The 14,421-nt window shown below is 35.2% G+C and overlaps 1 protein-coding gene across 1 annotated transcript in view; it reads right to left on the reverse strand.

Moving 5' to 3' along the window:
• Positions 1–14,421, reverse strand: part of LOC122812818 (interferon-induced protein 44-like) — a 453,365-nt gene that overhangs the window by 438,652 nt on the left and 292 nt on the right. Inside the window, exon 1 of the mRNA XM_044084871.1 lies at positions 14,214–14,421. This exon is cut by the window's right edge and continues 292 nt beyond it. Within this exon, the coding sequence (XP_043940806.1) occupies positions 14,214–14,421 (208 nt within the window). The remainder of the gene's footprint in view (positions 1–14,213) is intronic.

Below are 14,421 nucleotides of genomic sequence, written 5' to 3' on the forward strand. Positions count from 1 at the left end.
AACAATTCATCGTACCCAAACATTCAAATAACAATATATATATATATATACAGCTACATATAACCTATCTACATTTCATTCCTCATCTATCCAAAATTTACTAAGCGACATATTCATTATACTATATTTATGTTTCAGCATGTTAAAAATAACAAAAAACAGTTACTTAAAATGTATATCTATCTAACTCTTTCTCAGTGAACTCAAGCAACAAAAATTAAGCACTAGGCTTTTTTCTTACATTCAGGCTTCATGACTTACACTCATTCTAAACCCCTGGTGTCCCTCTTTACTTAATAAAGATGTTTGTTTAGTCACTTTATACAAGCGGTAGGTTTACGATAACTACTTATGTAGTGTCTATGCTTTTGTCACCTACCATTACCTCTATAATATCTAATGTGTACTGAATATATCGTTATTCTAAAGATATTCAATATCGTATATCATAAAAACTAAGTATATTAAATTTGTATATCTCCGATCTCATTCATCATTACATTAACGTACATGCTTTAAATATTGGCAATAACATTACACTAAGATGCATTGCATGCATTGCATCATTGCAAGATGAGTCTAAGACCATTTCTAGATACATGGAGAGTTCATTAGTGGAATTTCTAGATACATGGAGAGTTCATTAGTGGAATGTTATTGCCAATATTTAAAGCATGTACGTTAATGTAATGATGAATGAGATCGGAGATATACAAATTTAATATGCTTAGTTTTTAGCCTAGTTTAAGCCTAGTGCTTAATTTTTGTTGCTTGAGTTCACTGAGAGAGTTAGATAGATATACATTTTAAGTAACTGTTTTTTGTAGTTTTTAACATGCTGAAACATAAATATAGTATAATGAATATGTCGCTTAGTAAATTTTGGATAGATCAGTAATGAAATGTAGATAGGTTATATGTAGCTGTATATATATTGTTATTTGAATGTTTGGGTACGATGAATTGTTTTTAAGAAGTCTCTCTACATTATACATACTATAACATGTCTTTATAAATTGACACAGTGAAATAGTATTAGAGATATAAGGACGTGAATAATATATATAATTAGTCCACATGACTCTGCTTTGTATTAAGAAAGCAAAAGGTACCATAAATGTACAATGTTTTATTTTAACAAAGTTATGTAGGATTTTTACACTTTTATGTGAATAGGGTTGAATATCACATTAAATATGTAATTGCAAGATAAGTCTAAGACCAGTGATGTTTATATAAGGACAGGAAATGTTTTTTTCAAATTTCAACGGTCTGATGAAGCTTATGTGAAAGCGCTTACCTGATATATCTATTAAAAACCGATATTTGTTTTACTAACACGGAATATATCGTTTTCCTTATACGTATGGTTTATGCTGGAATTGTGCAGTGTCTTGGTTACCTCTTCGCTGTTTTATTTGGATATATATATATATATATATATATACAGTGTGTGTGTGTGTGTGTATGTGTGTGTGTGTGTGTGTGTGTGTGTGTGTGTGTGTGTGTTTGTGTGTGTGTGTGTGTGTGTGTTTGTGTGTGTGTATACAGATAAACAGAGAAAGTGAGAAAGATATAGATAGCCAGAGGTTGTTGTGTCTTTCCTCTTTACCCAGTTAGGGGTCGCCACAGCAGAACTCTGGTCCGCTAATGATTGGTTAGTTGATTTTTACATGCTGAGATACTAGCCCTGACGCACAACCTTCAATGAAGGTATGCCCATTCACACATGTCTCCATGCAGAAGACGCTCTAGCTGAGAATCAAACCAGACAGCATCTGACTGTGAGGCGAGAATGCTACCGCAGCACCACCACCACAGATTTTTTTTTTATAGATATAAAATGGCTTTTTAACTAATTTAACTTATTCCATAGGAGTTATTAAAGAAGTATAAATGGCAGACTGTTCAGCACAAACTATTGTTATAGCAGTAGTATTTTTATGGTTGCAGGTCTTAAACTAAATTTTAGGTTGCAGGTCTTAAACTAGACTTTATAACTCAAAGTAAACACAGTAACTATTAAATTTTATGAAAAGCACACACCAACCACAAACTGATATAAAAAGCCAGATAGAAGCCAACAAGATCCACAACCGATTTATTGACTGAGCGCTTCCATCTCACAATAGAAACTTCATCAGAATACCATTGTAACAAAAACCTCACCTTATATACATTGTCTTAATCACATAAAATGACATCACTTCCTTTATACAAAAAGTGAACTCATACATAAATACAAATAACTACTTAAAATGCTGCATGACATCATCCTATATAAAACACTTACATGTAAAATTCTGCTTTAAGTTTTAAAATAGAACTATTAGAAATTGCACTGTTGAGTCCTGGTGCCTCAGAAGCATTAGTTCTCATTTGACATCTGTGCTCCTTCAGTTCTAGATATTCATTCAGGGTCCCCCCTCTCACCCAAAGTGACTTACTCAGTGATAGTGAACCTGAAACTGTGTCCTGGGTGCAAGCCAATATTTGTTTCATTCCTACCAATGTCATAATAATGTTGGTAGACTCTAGTTCTTAGTGCATTGATGTTTTTTCCTATGTAAAAACATAGACACAGGGAGCACTTAGCTAGATATATGACTCCCTTACTACTGCAAGTGAACTTGTTTCATATTATATATCCACCATAATTGGGTATATGTACCTCCTTGCCTTCCAGGATATATTTGCATTGCATGCAAAATCCACATTTTACCATGGCCCCTGTCCTTGCATCCATCTTTCTACAGGTTTCCATCATATGTTTTATGCTGGTATCTTTTTTTATAAATAATTTTAGGGGATGTTCCTACCAAATCAAGGTGTTCTGGGTTCACACTAAATATGTGCCAAGTGTGTATTAAAATCCTTTAAATACTGTAGAACTGGTTGCTAAATCTAAATATACCTGATTTGTTGAAGTGTTTCCCTTCATTATGTACAACCACTTCTTCAGTACTCTATGCTTTCCCTAACAGAGGAATAAAATGTCCATTCTCTCAATTTGTTGTAACTTCCTTCAATATCCCATCCACAAATGTTTCTGGGTATCCTCTCTTTGTCAGCATATTTTTAATATATTCAACTGATGTACAAATTCACCATATTCTTATACCATTTTTGCTATCCTAACTTCTTGCCCTTTTACTAGGGATTTTTCTGTGACAATAAATTACTTTTCGCAACCAAACTAACTAGAATCCCGTTTATTGCAAAAAACTAACACAACTAAGCGCTTTCGCCTGTGTAACATGTAGGCTTCTTCAGAGTTGTCTTAGTATAGTTAAACACTGTTTAAATACCATCAATTAAAACTACTCCAACCAATCACAACAAGGGTTTAGTCTGCAACAGCAACTGAATACATACTTATTCACATCAATTATAAAATTCAAACACTACATAAACTACTAATACAATTCATTACATTATTTCCTTTTTCCTGTTAAGGAATCAATTTATGTCTTAATTTTAAAAATGGTTTTAAAGAAATAAAAATTGGTCAAGCCAGGAGCTACTAAAGAATTTAAATACAATTGCCACTTAGATTTTTTTGCTTCTAGGAGAGTTTTGCCACCCCCCCCCCCCTCATTGTAGGTCACCTTGTCTATTATAAAAAAAATAAATTTCTTAAAGTTTGACACTTGGTGGTCTGCAGGTACAGAGCATTGTGAACGTCCTTGTTTTTAATAGACCTCACATGATCTTGTATCCACTCCCTTAATCTCCTGATGGTTTTTCCCACATAAAACCCAGAACAAGACAGGCAGATGGCAATATAAACCACCATCGAGGATTTACAATTGCATCTCCCAGGACACTTCAATGTGTAACTTGTATTTGTTACAGAAACGTAGGGTCCATTGTTAATGAATTTACAAGAACTACAGGCACCACACTTGGTCATATTAGATCTATATGATCCTGCTTCATTACTGCGTTTTATTTCTAGCATGTTTTTAATATTCCTACCTCTATTAAACACCACAGAAGGTTTTGACCCTAACCTCTGTTGTGTATCTGGTTCAAGGCAAAATTCCCAACATTTATCAACTATGTCCACTAATTTGAAAGATAGTTCGTTAAAGCAATATACCATTACCTGATTCATATTCTTCTCATTTATTAAGATTTCTATTTCCTTGTCGTTTGTCAAAATAGGGACAAAAGAATTTGTACTTTTTTGTTTCACTTTTTTTTTTAATTTTTAGTAATAGTTTAAGGGGATATCCCCTTTCAATGAATAAACCTATCAGGTTGTACATTTCTTTTTCAAAAGTGTCCTCCCCACTGGTCAACCGAGAGATCCTAACCATCTGACCTTTTATTACACTCTTTTTCTGATGTTTAGGATGATTACTGTCATAGTGTACTAAAGTATTCCAGAAGGTAGGTTTTCTATACACAGAACTCTCAAGGGCCCCTTCAGTAGTTGTTAAATGAATATCCAAAAAATAAATTTCCCCGCTCTCCAACAACTAGTAAAATTTAAGAAATGAGTTGTTCTATTCAAATAATGGATACAATTATGTGTTTCTTCCTCCATATCTTTCCACACAATAAGGATGTCATCCAAATATCTGTTGTATGAGGCAATTTTCCCACTAAAATGTGAATTCAAGACTTTCTTGGTTTCCCAGTCAAGCAAGACTTAATTTGCATATGTGGGAGGGAGCACATTTAACTCCCATAGCCACCCCTGCCTTTTGGTGGAACAGTTCTCCTTCAAACATCATAAAATTATTGTTCAAAATCATTTCCCTAAATTGTGCCAACAAGTGTACACTATTGGAATCTAGTTGGCCTATATTAATCAAACTATCTTTGAACATTTCTAATCCTGCTTCTTGGGGAATGACAGTAAATAAATTGACCACATCTGTAGTCAGGAATGTATACTGATGTCCTTCTCTAAAGTTCCTTAACCTTTCAAGACAGTTCCAAGAGTCTTTGATAATGTGTTCTATTCCTCTTACCAAAGGACCAGCTTTGTTGTCCACCCATGCAGCCAAAGGTTCCATTTTTGACCCCTTTGCTGCAACTATGGGTCTAAATGGGGGGGGGGGGGGGTTAGAAAAACTCTTGTTTGTTTTGGGAATACCAAAAATGCTTGGTATCTTTGGGTTACTTATTGTTAAAATTTCATGTTTTTTTTTTACTTATTTCCCCATGCAACAATGCCTCCGCCAATATAATATCAATCCAGGCATATGCTCTATTTATTTCATGCCTTGATACTCTCTCATAAGTGTTGGAATCATTTAATATTTCTTCCATTTTAGTTACATAATCAATCTGTCTCATTATTACCACCCCTCCCTCTTTATCTAGGGTCGTGAGGCGTAAATTTTTGTCACAAATCAATCCTTTCAAAACTTGTACCTCTTTTGTTGTTAGATTACTATAAGTTCTACCTTTTTGATTTATGATAGTATTTCTAATTTCTTTTTCGCAGATTTTTTTTCAAACATAGGTACTTCTGAGTTGTGGGGGGGGGGGGTGAACACAGTTTTCCTCCTAAGATGTCCATTAGAATATTCACTCTCATTTCCCTGAAAAAAACATCTTTAAATTCAATTGTCTGGTAAATAATTTCAGACTCAATAAGATATCAGCTACATCAGTCCTGAAAGATGGAACAAATGACATTCCTTTTCTCAATAGGTCAAAGTGTGTTGTCGTAACTTGTATATCACTATAATTATAAATGGTGAAACCTTGTTTTGTTAACACCTGACGTTCAAATTTGTTGTCTTCACTTATTTGTTTTACAAAACCTGACCCGTCATTAGAAAAGAATGACTGTCTATTAATGTCAATTAATTCCAATTCCTGTAATTCCTCCCCCTCCATGTGTTCCCATTGTGAGTATTCTGTTGATTTTGTTTATAGTAACCCTGATATACAGTCCTGTTGTTCCTGTTCATTGGATTTCTCAGACGTTCTGATCTCCTGGCTTGCATACCTTCCTCTAAAAAACTTCCTCTTCTTGATTCAAAATTTGCCCTTCACCTATTTGGTGTCTAGTTTCAGTACTTTGGGCATTAGCCCCATTTAAATTAGCTCAATCATTCACATTGGTGTCATGTAATCCTCCCCTTAAAATGCCACCTGTCCCACTGGGATATGCAGTCTTGATTTTGTATTCTTCAGAATCTCTGCATAATTTGCACTGTTTTATCAAAACATTTTTCATAACATAACCGTCTACATCATTCAACACCTTGTTATACATAGCCTGGTCATTAGCAAATAATAAATCATTGACAATACTTTTGTTTAAACTAGATATTTAATTTTCCAAAGTTTTTAACTTACTGTCATTGTTTTTTATGATAATAGTTAACATTTCAAGTCCTGCCTTGTACAGGAAGGCTGTCAATTCACAGTACACCAGAGACGTTCTCAATACCCATCGGTAGTTTCCACAAATGTAAACACTTCGGTACTTGCATTAACAAAAGAGACTTTTGTAAAAAACATTGTCCAACTGAATGGAATTAAATTTTGTACACAGTTTCTCAAAGTTTGTTATCTGTTATCTCAGCATGGGTCTATTGGTGTTCACCAGTTCTCTATCTCCTAGTTCGAATTCTAGAATGCTGAACCACACTGTAAAATCTCTTCCGGGTTGCTGGCTTTTGTCAGTTTCCATACGAACAGTCTCTTGGCGATTATCCCCCAAAATCAGAGAATGCTTAGTAAAAAATTCAACCTGATAAGTGGTAGGAATCAATTAGTAGCAGTCCTTTCTTTCAGCAGTAAAGTAGTTAAGTTCTGTATTGATGATAGTAGCTCAACCAAAAGGCTCTCCATAATATAATACTTGCTCCTCAGAACTAGCCGAAAAGAAATATTGGTAAAACCAATAAAGTACTTGAATAGTATCCACGAGATATCTCGTCACAGACGGTGCGAAAATTCACCAACTAAAACCAATGAAAAATTAGTCAAAAGACTAAAAAACTTAAAAAATGAAAATAAATTACTTTTTGCAACCAAACTGATAAACTAGAATCCCGTTTATTGCACAAAACTAACACAACTAAACGCTTTCGCCTGTGCAACATATAGGCTTCTTCAGAGTTGCCTTAGTATAAAAACACTGTTTAAATACCATCAATTAAAACTACTCCAACCAATCACAACAAGGTGTAGGCTGGAACAGCAACTGAATACATACTTATTCACATCAATTACAAAATTCACAAACTACATAAACTACTAATAAAATTAATTACATTATTTCCTTTTTCCTGTGACAGTGGATGGCAACTATTGAAGTGCAGGAGGGTGCTGGATTATGTGGGTTTTCTGAAAATATTGGAGGTAAATTGTTTGATGTTCCTACTTTTTTGTAGTGTGATATCCAAGTAATGGGTGGTATCCCATGTAATAGTATTCATGAATTCCAGAAATTCAGTGCTCTGCTCTATAAATTCCAGGAAATTATGCAATTCCCCCTCACTTCCTTTCCAGAAAACAATAATGTTGTCCAAGAAATGACCATAAAATGTCCAATAATCAGTAAATACACTTTTAAACACAATCTCCTTCTCCCAAAATGCCAAGACAATGTTGGACAATATGAAGGCACACACTGCCCCCATTGATACCCCCCTGCACTGTCGAAAAAGTTGGCCTTCAAAAATAATAATGTTCGTATCTAAGACCAACTCCATCAAGGTTAGTATGTTGGCACAGGTTGCTAGAAAACCACTCAATGCGTATGTTGTGTGGAATAGCTGAAAATAAATCTCTTATATCAATGGTGGCGAAGATTAAATCGTCACAGTATTTATCATTGGTTATTTTACCTAAGCAGTCCCAAGAATCTTTTAAAATCCATGGTCTTTGAGTAAATTTTTTTAGCTGACTATCAATAATCCTAGCTATAAGATATGTTTTTGAAGCTCTTGCATACACTATAGGTCTAAGATGGGGGTCCCAAAGGTCCTTGTGGATCTTTGGGACTCCAAATATTGTTGACATTTTTGGATGCTTTACCACCATATATGAATGTTCCTCAGGTGTAATCTCATGGTTCAATACCACATCTTCCTAAGTAAAATCAACTTTCCTATAAGAGATATTTTTCTCACTAACACTTATTTCATCATAAGTATCAGTTTATAGTATGGTTAGCATCTTATTTACATAGCTATTTTGGTTCATGATGACTACGCCCCACTCCCTTATCGGGCTTCATTGCCCTGATGTCAGCATTACCACAAATGTCTTTTAACATATTAATTTCTTCCTTTGTGATGTTATATATCACCTCTCTACCATTTCTCTTAACCTTCATCATGTTCCTAATATCATTCTCACACATTTTTTTGAATAGTTGAACAGTGGGGTGTAATGGGGGTTTAGATACACTTGTTTTCTTACATATATTCCTTCCTTCTGTTGTCACTTTTGTGCCTTTAAAATAAAAATCCAAGTTAAGCTTTCTAGTATAAAGCTTTAAATCAATAAGAGCTTCATCTAAAGTGGCATTTTTGTTAGGCACAAAGGACAGGTCTTTTTCAAACACATCTGCTAATTGCTCACTTATATCTACATTGCTGTAATTGTAAATTTTAAAGTCACAGTTTCTGTTACAAATAATCTTATAAGGTATCACTTCATCAATCTGTTCCTGTTCCGTGTGTAATTCATTCTCGAACCCCCCCCCCAAGCCCTCTTGTTGATGTTGTATTGGTTCTGGTTATATGGGTAATATCCCTTTCCCCCCTCTCCTGGTTCCTCAGTCACTTGGACCTCCTCAGAGGGGTATTCTAAAGGGTCTGGTGTATAAGCACCATCTTGTATTTCTACTTCCTGGAGTTCAAATACCTCCTGGCTAGTACTTATAACATCTCTCCCATTTCTTAAAGGGGATAAAGAGTATACTTTTCCTTCCCTGTACTCCCTTTCATCCCTTGCCAGTTTACGGTTATTATGGTCTTTAATATCATTCACAGTGCAATCAATTCTGTTAAATATTTTAAAATAATCATTTTTTTTGGATTCAAACAATAAATCTTTGTGTATATTATTGTCAACAATTTTAATCTGGTCGACTAACTCGGCCATTTTTCTGTTATTGTCCTTAATTAAACAGTTTACAACCCTGTTTGTTAAACAGTTCAATAAGTTTTTTTATGTAAGAGAGAATCCCTTACCAGTCAATGTAATACATTTTAACTGTGGATCTGATTCCTGCTGTTGTTTTTTGGATATTCTTACTTGGTCTGTTGCTGGTTGTATTAGTCAGTGTAATAAATTTTAACTGTGGATCTGATTCCTGCTGACATTTTTTTGGATATTCTTACTTGGTCTGTTGCTGGTTGTATTAGTCAGTGTAATAAATTTTAACTGCGGATCTGATTCCTGCTGTCGTTTTTTGGATATTCTTATTTGGTCTGTTGCTGGTTATATTAGTCAGTGTAATAAATTTTAACTGTGGATCTGATTCCTGCTGTAGTTTTTTGGATATTCTTACTTGGTCTGTTGCTGGTTGTATTAGTCAGTGTAATAAATTTTAACTGTGGATCTGATTCCTGCTGTCGTTTTTTTGGATATTCTTACTTGGTCTGTTGCTGGTTGTATTAGTCAGTGTAATACATTTTAACTGTGAATCGGATTCCTGCTGTCATTTTTTGCATATTCTTACTTGGTCTGTTGCTGGTTGTATTAGTCAGTGTAATAAATTTTAACTGTGGATCTGATTCCTGCTGACATTTTTTTGGATATTCTTACTTGGTCTGTTGCTGGTTGTATTAGTCAGTGTAATAAATTTTAACTGCAGATCTGATTCCTGCTGTCGTTTTTTGGATATTCTTATTTGGTCAGTTGCTGGTTATATTAGTCAGTGCAATAAATTTTAACTGTGGATCTGATTCCTGCTGTAGTTTTTTGGATATTCTTACTTGGTCTGTTGCTGGTTGTATTAGTCAGTGTAATACATTTTAACTGTGAATCGGATTCCTGCTGTCATTTTTTGCATATTCTTACTTGGTCTGTTGCTGGTTGTATTAGTCAGTGTAATAAATTTAACTGTGGATCTGACTCCTGCTGTCGTTTTTTGGATATTCTTACTTGGTCTGTTGCTGGTTATATTAGTGTAATAAATTTTAACTGTGGATCTGATTCCTGCTGTCATGTTTTAGAATCCCTTACCAGTCCTGAGGGGAATTTCCACATCTTTAGCCCCTGTGAAACTCGTTCTGTCAAAGTACATTCCCCTAAATATGCATTTTCAACCTGCAGCTTGCGGTACCTTAAAGTAAGGTCTTCCAAAATATTAAGCTGTTCAGCCATTGCCCCATTGTTATGCTGGTTTCCTTGTTCACTGCTGTTTTAACTAAACCACCACTCTTTCTTATCTTCCAGCCATTGCAAAAGGGAAGTCCTGCTATTGTAAGAGGTGCCACCCCTTTCAGCTCCTCCATATGTAGTGCTATGCAAATCTGTGTCCTTCAATTGGTTGCTGTTGGGTGGGCGTACTCTCTGAGCTGGAGTAACCCCACTAAGCTCAACTGCTTTAACCCCCTCATTACACCCCACTGTTTAAATATTTGAAAAAATGTGTGAGAATGATATTAGGAACATGATGAATGTTAAGAGAAATGGTAGGGAGGAGATATATAACATCACAAAGGAAGAAATGAATATGTTAAAAGACATTTGTGGTAATGCTGACATCAGGGAAATGAAGCCCGATAAGGGAGGGGGGCCTAGTCATCATGAACCAAAACGGCTATGTAAATAAGATGCTAACCATACTATACACTGATACTTATAATGAAATAAGTGTTAATGAGAAAAGCATCTCCTACAGGAAAGTTGATCTGACTTTGGAAGATTTGGTATTGAACCATGAGATTACACCTGAGGAAAATAAATATATGGTGGTAAAGCATCCAGAAATACCCACAATTTTTGGAGTCCTGAAGATCCACAAGGACCTTCGGGACCCCCCTCTTAGACCTATAGTGGATGCAAGAGCTTCAAAAACATATCCTATAGCTAGGTTTATTGATAGTCAGCTAAAAAATTTACTCAAAGACTGCCCATGGATTTTAAAGGATTCTTGGGACTGCTTAGGTAAAATAACCAGTGATAAATACTTTGACGATTTAATCTTCACCACCATTGATATAAGAGATTCATTTTCAGCTATTTCACATGACATGGTCATTGAGTAGTTTTATAGTTTCCTGTGCCAACATACTAATATTAGCCATGGACACATTCTCACTATTAGGACCTTGATGGAGTTGGTCTTAAATACGAACATTATTGTTTTTGAAGGCCAACTTTTTCAAAAGTGCAGGGGGGTAGCAATGGGGGCAGCATGTGCCCCCATATTCATCAACATTGTCTTGGCATTTTGGGAGAAGAAGATTGTGTTTAAAAGTGTATTTACTGATTATTGGACATTTTATGGTAATTTCTTGGACAACATTATTGTTTTCTGGAAAGGAAGTGAGGGGGAATTGCATAATTTCTGGGAATTTATAGAGCAGAGCACTGAATTTCTGGAATTCGCGAGTACTACTACATGGGATACCACCCATTACTTAGACATCACACTACAAAAATAGGAACATCAAACAATTTACTTCCAATATTTTCAGAAAATCCACATATTCCAACACCCTCCTGCACTTTGATAGTTGCCATCCACTGCCACAGAAAAAATCCCTAGTAAAAGGGCAAGGGGTTAGGATAGCAAGAATGGCATCAGAATATGATCAATTTGTACATCAGTTGAATATATTAAAAATATGCTGACAAACAGAGGATACCCAGAAACATTTGTGGATGGGATATTGAAGGAATTTACAACAAAGAGAGAGAATGGACATTTTATTCCTCTGTTAGGGAAAGCACAGAGTAGCGAAGAAGTGGTTATACATAATGAATGGAAACACTTCAACAAATCAGGTATATTTAGATTTAACTACCAGTTCTACAATATTAAAAGGATTTTAACACACAATTGGCACATATTCAGTGCGAACCCAGAACACCTTGATTTGGTAAGAACATTCCCTAAAATTGTTTATAAAAAAGATACCAGCATAAAAAATATGATGGAAACCTATAGAAAGATGGATGCAAGGATGGGTCATGGTAAAATGTGGATTTTGCATGCAATGCAAATATATCCTGGAAGGCAATGAGTTATACATACCCAGTTAGGGTGGATATACAATACGAAACAAGTTCACATGCAGTAGTAAGGAAGTCATATCTAGCTAAGTGCTTCCTGTGTCCATGTTTTTACATAGGAAAAACCATCAATGCAGTGAGAACTACCAACATTATTATGACATTGGTTGGAATTAAACAAAAAATGCCCTAGCTGTACATATTGGCTTGCACCCAGGACACAGTTTCAGGTTCACTATCATTGAGCAAGTCACTTTGGGTGAGAGGGGGTGACTCCTGAATGAACATCTATAACTGAAGGAGCTCAGAAGGCAAATGAAAACTAATACCTCTGAGGCACCAAGACTCAACAGTGCAATTTCTATTAGTTCTATTTTAAAACTTAAAGCAAAATTTTACATGTAAGTGTTTTATATAGGATGATGTCATGTAGCATTTTTAAGTAGTTATTTCTATTTATATATGAGTTCACTTTTTGTATAAAGGAGTGATGTCATTTTATGTGATTAAGACAATGTGTATAAGGTGAGGTTTTTGTTACAATGCCATTCTGATGAAGTTTCTATTGTGAGATGAAAGAGCTCAAGCAATAAATCGGTTGTGGATCTTATTGGCTTCTATCTGGCTTTTTATAACTATTAAATTTATAATATTTTGCAAACAACTTAAAATATATCAGCAAGTCACACAAGTTACACACATACTATTGGCAACATTTTGTTCATTCTGCTGAGAGCTATCCAATGAGACTAAGCAGTTCTGTCTGTACTACTTGGTTGTGAATGTACTTAGAAAAACATGGATTTTAGGACAATATAAATGAATATTATATAAACAATTAATACCTCTTTACCTACATTAGACAGAAGTCAGCTATCAATACAGTTGTGTTTGTTCTTGTCTAAGCTTTAAGATGAAAACTTTTACTACTTTGTATGTAGAAGTATTTTGAAATTATTGATGCAGATATGACCAAACAATATTTGATGCCTAGAGGCATCAGTAGGAGTCCCTCAACTATAATGAGTTAAGCAAGCTGGGAGGCGAACATTAGTCCTTCAATCATCTGCTTTGGCTCTGCAACAAACCTGTTTCAAACCAGCTAACAAAATAATAACATGAAATATGATACTGCAATAAACACTATACAAAGAAGACATGCAGTACTCATAACAGTATTCTGTACTATGCAAAAGTGCTGGATTTTTTTCACCTGCTAAGCCAATGGCTGACAATCTTTGAGCAAATAATCTTAGATCAATACATTTATAAAGGAAGGGAGCAGCAAACAGTCCCATACATCACAGTCACTGTTAATATGAGGGACAGAACATCAACAAGTCTCTGTCAGGCTATCTAATCAGAGGGAAGATGGGCCAGCTCCATGGCTCAGAAGTATGGAGCACTGACAATGATATCAATGACAAAGTTTTGGTTAGTGGCCCTTGTGCTGAAACAGACAAATAGGGGAGGAAGAAGAGTGAAGGAAGGTTCCTGCTAATGTCTTCTGCAGGAGTATAGCAGCATATATCCAGAAAGCCCCTTGTTGGAGCAGAACTGACAAAAATGTCTTCTCCAAGGGAGCAGGGACATATGCAAATTTGCGTCAGCCATGTAATGAAGTGACAGCTGTGTGCTATGTCCAATGCTCACCCAAACATAGGGGCATATATAGTATACAAAATCCCCCGATGACTGACATGGATGATGGTTGTGCTGTAATCAGCTCTCAACCAGTACAAGAAGAATATAGAGAGCTGTGATGAATGCCATGGGGTGGTGGTACCAAAAAAAAAAAAAAAATTCAAAAGAAGGACAACTGTCATGTAAGATAATGTTTGAAGGTTCAACATAGCATACCATTTTTGTTTGTATCCATTTTACGTTTGTAAATGGGAAGCCAAAGAAGTTAACTCTACTGCAAATAAAAATAAATCTTCTGTAACTGAACTCGAGCATATCTCCAAACTGCAAGACTCAGTCACAAAACTTTGTAATGCAGTTCTTTACATGTACAAATTAGCAAGGTTATTTGAACTTACCTTCAACACGATACACCTCACATTCTACAAGATATGTATCATTACCATGAAAGGAATTAGCATCAAAACTGAAGATAGTATTAGGTACACTTTGTACTGTTTGATCCCGAGTCAGAAGGTGCAGTGCTCCATTCCCAAAATTAGGCCCTGAATTAGCCCACATACGCACAGCATAAGCTGCATTTTCTACAGGAATTTGTAAAATCTC

This window comes from Protopterus annectens, chromosome 10.part0 (genome assembly GCF_019279795.1).
Source record: "Protopterus annectens isolate FY-2018-M chromosome 10.part0, PAN1.0, whole genome shotgun sequence".
Taxonomy (NCBI): Eukaryota; Metazoa; Chordata; order Ceratodontiformes; family Protopteridae; genus Protopterus; species Protopterus annectens.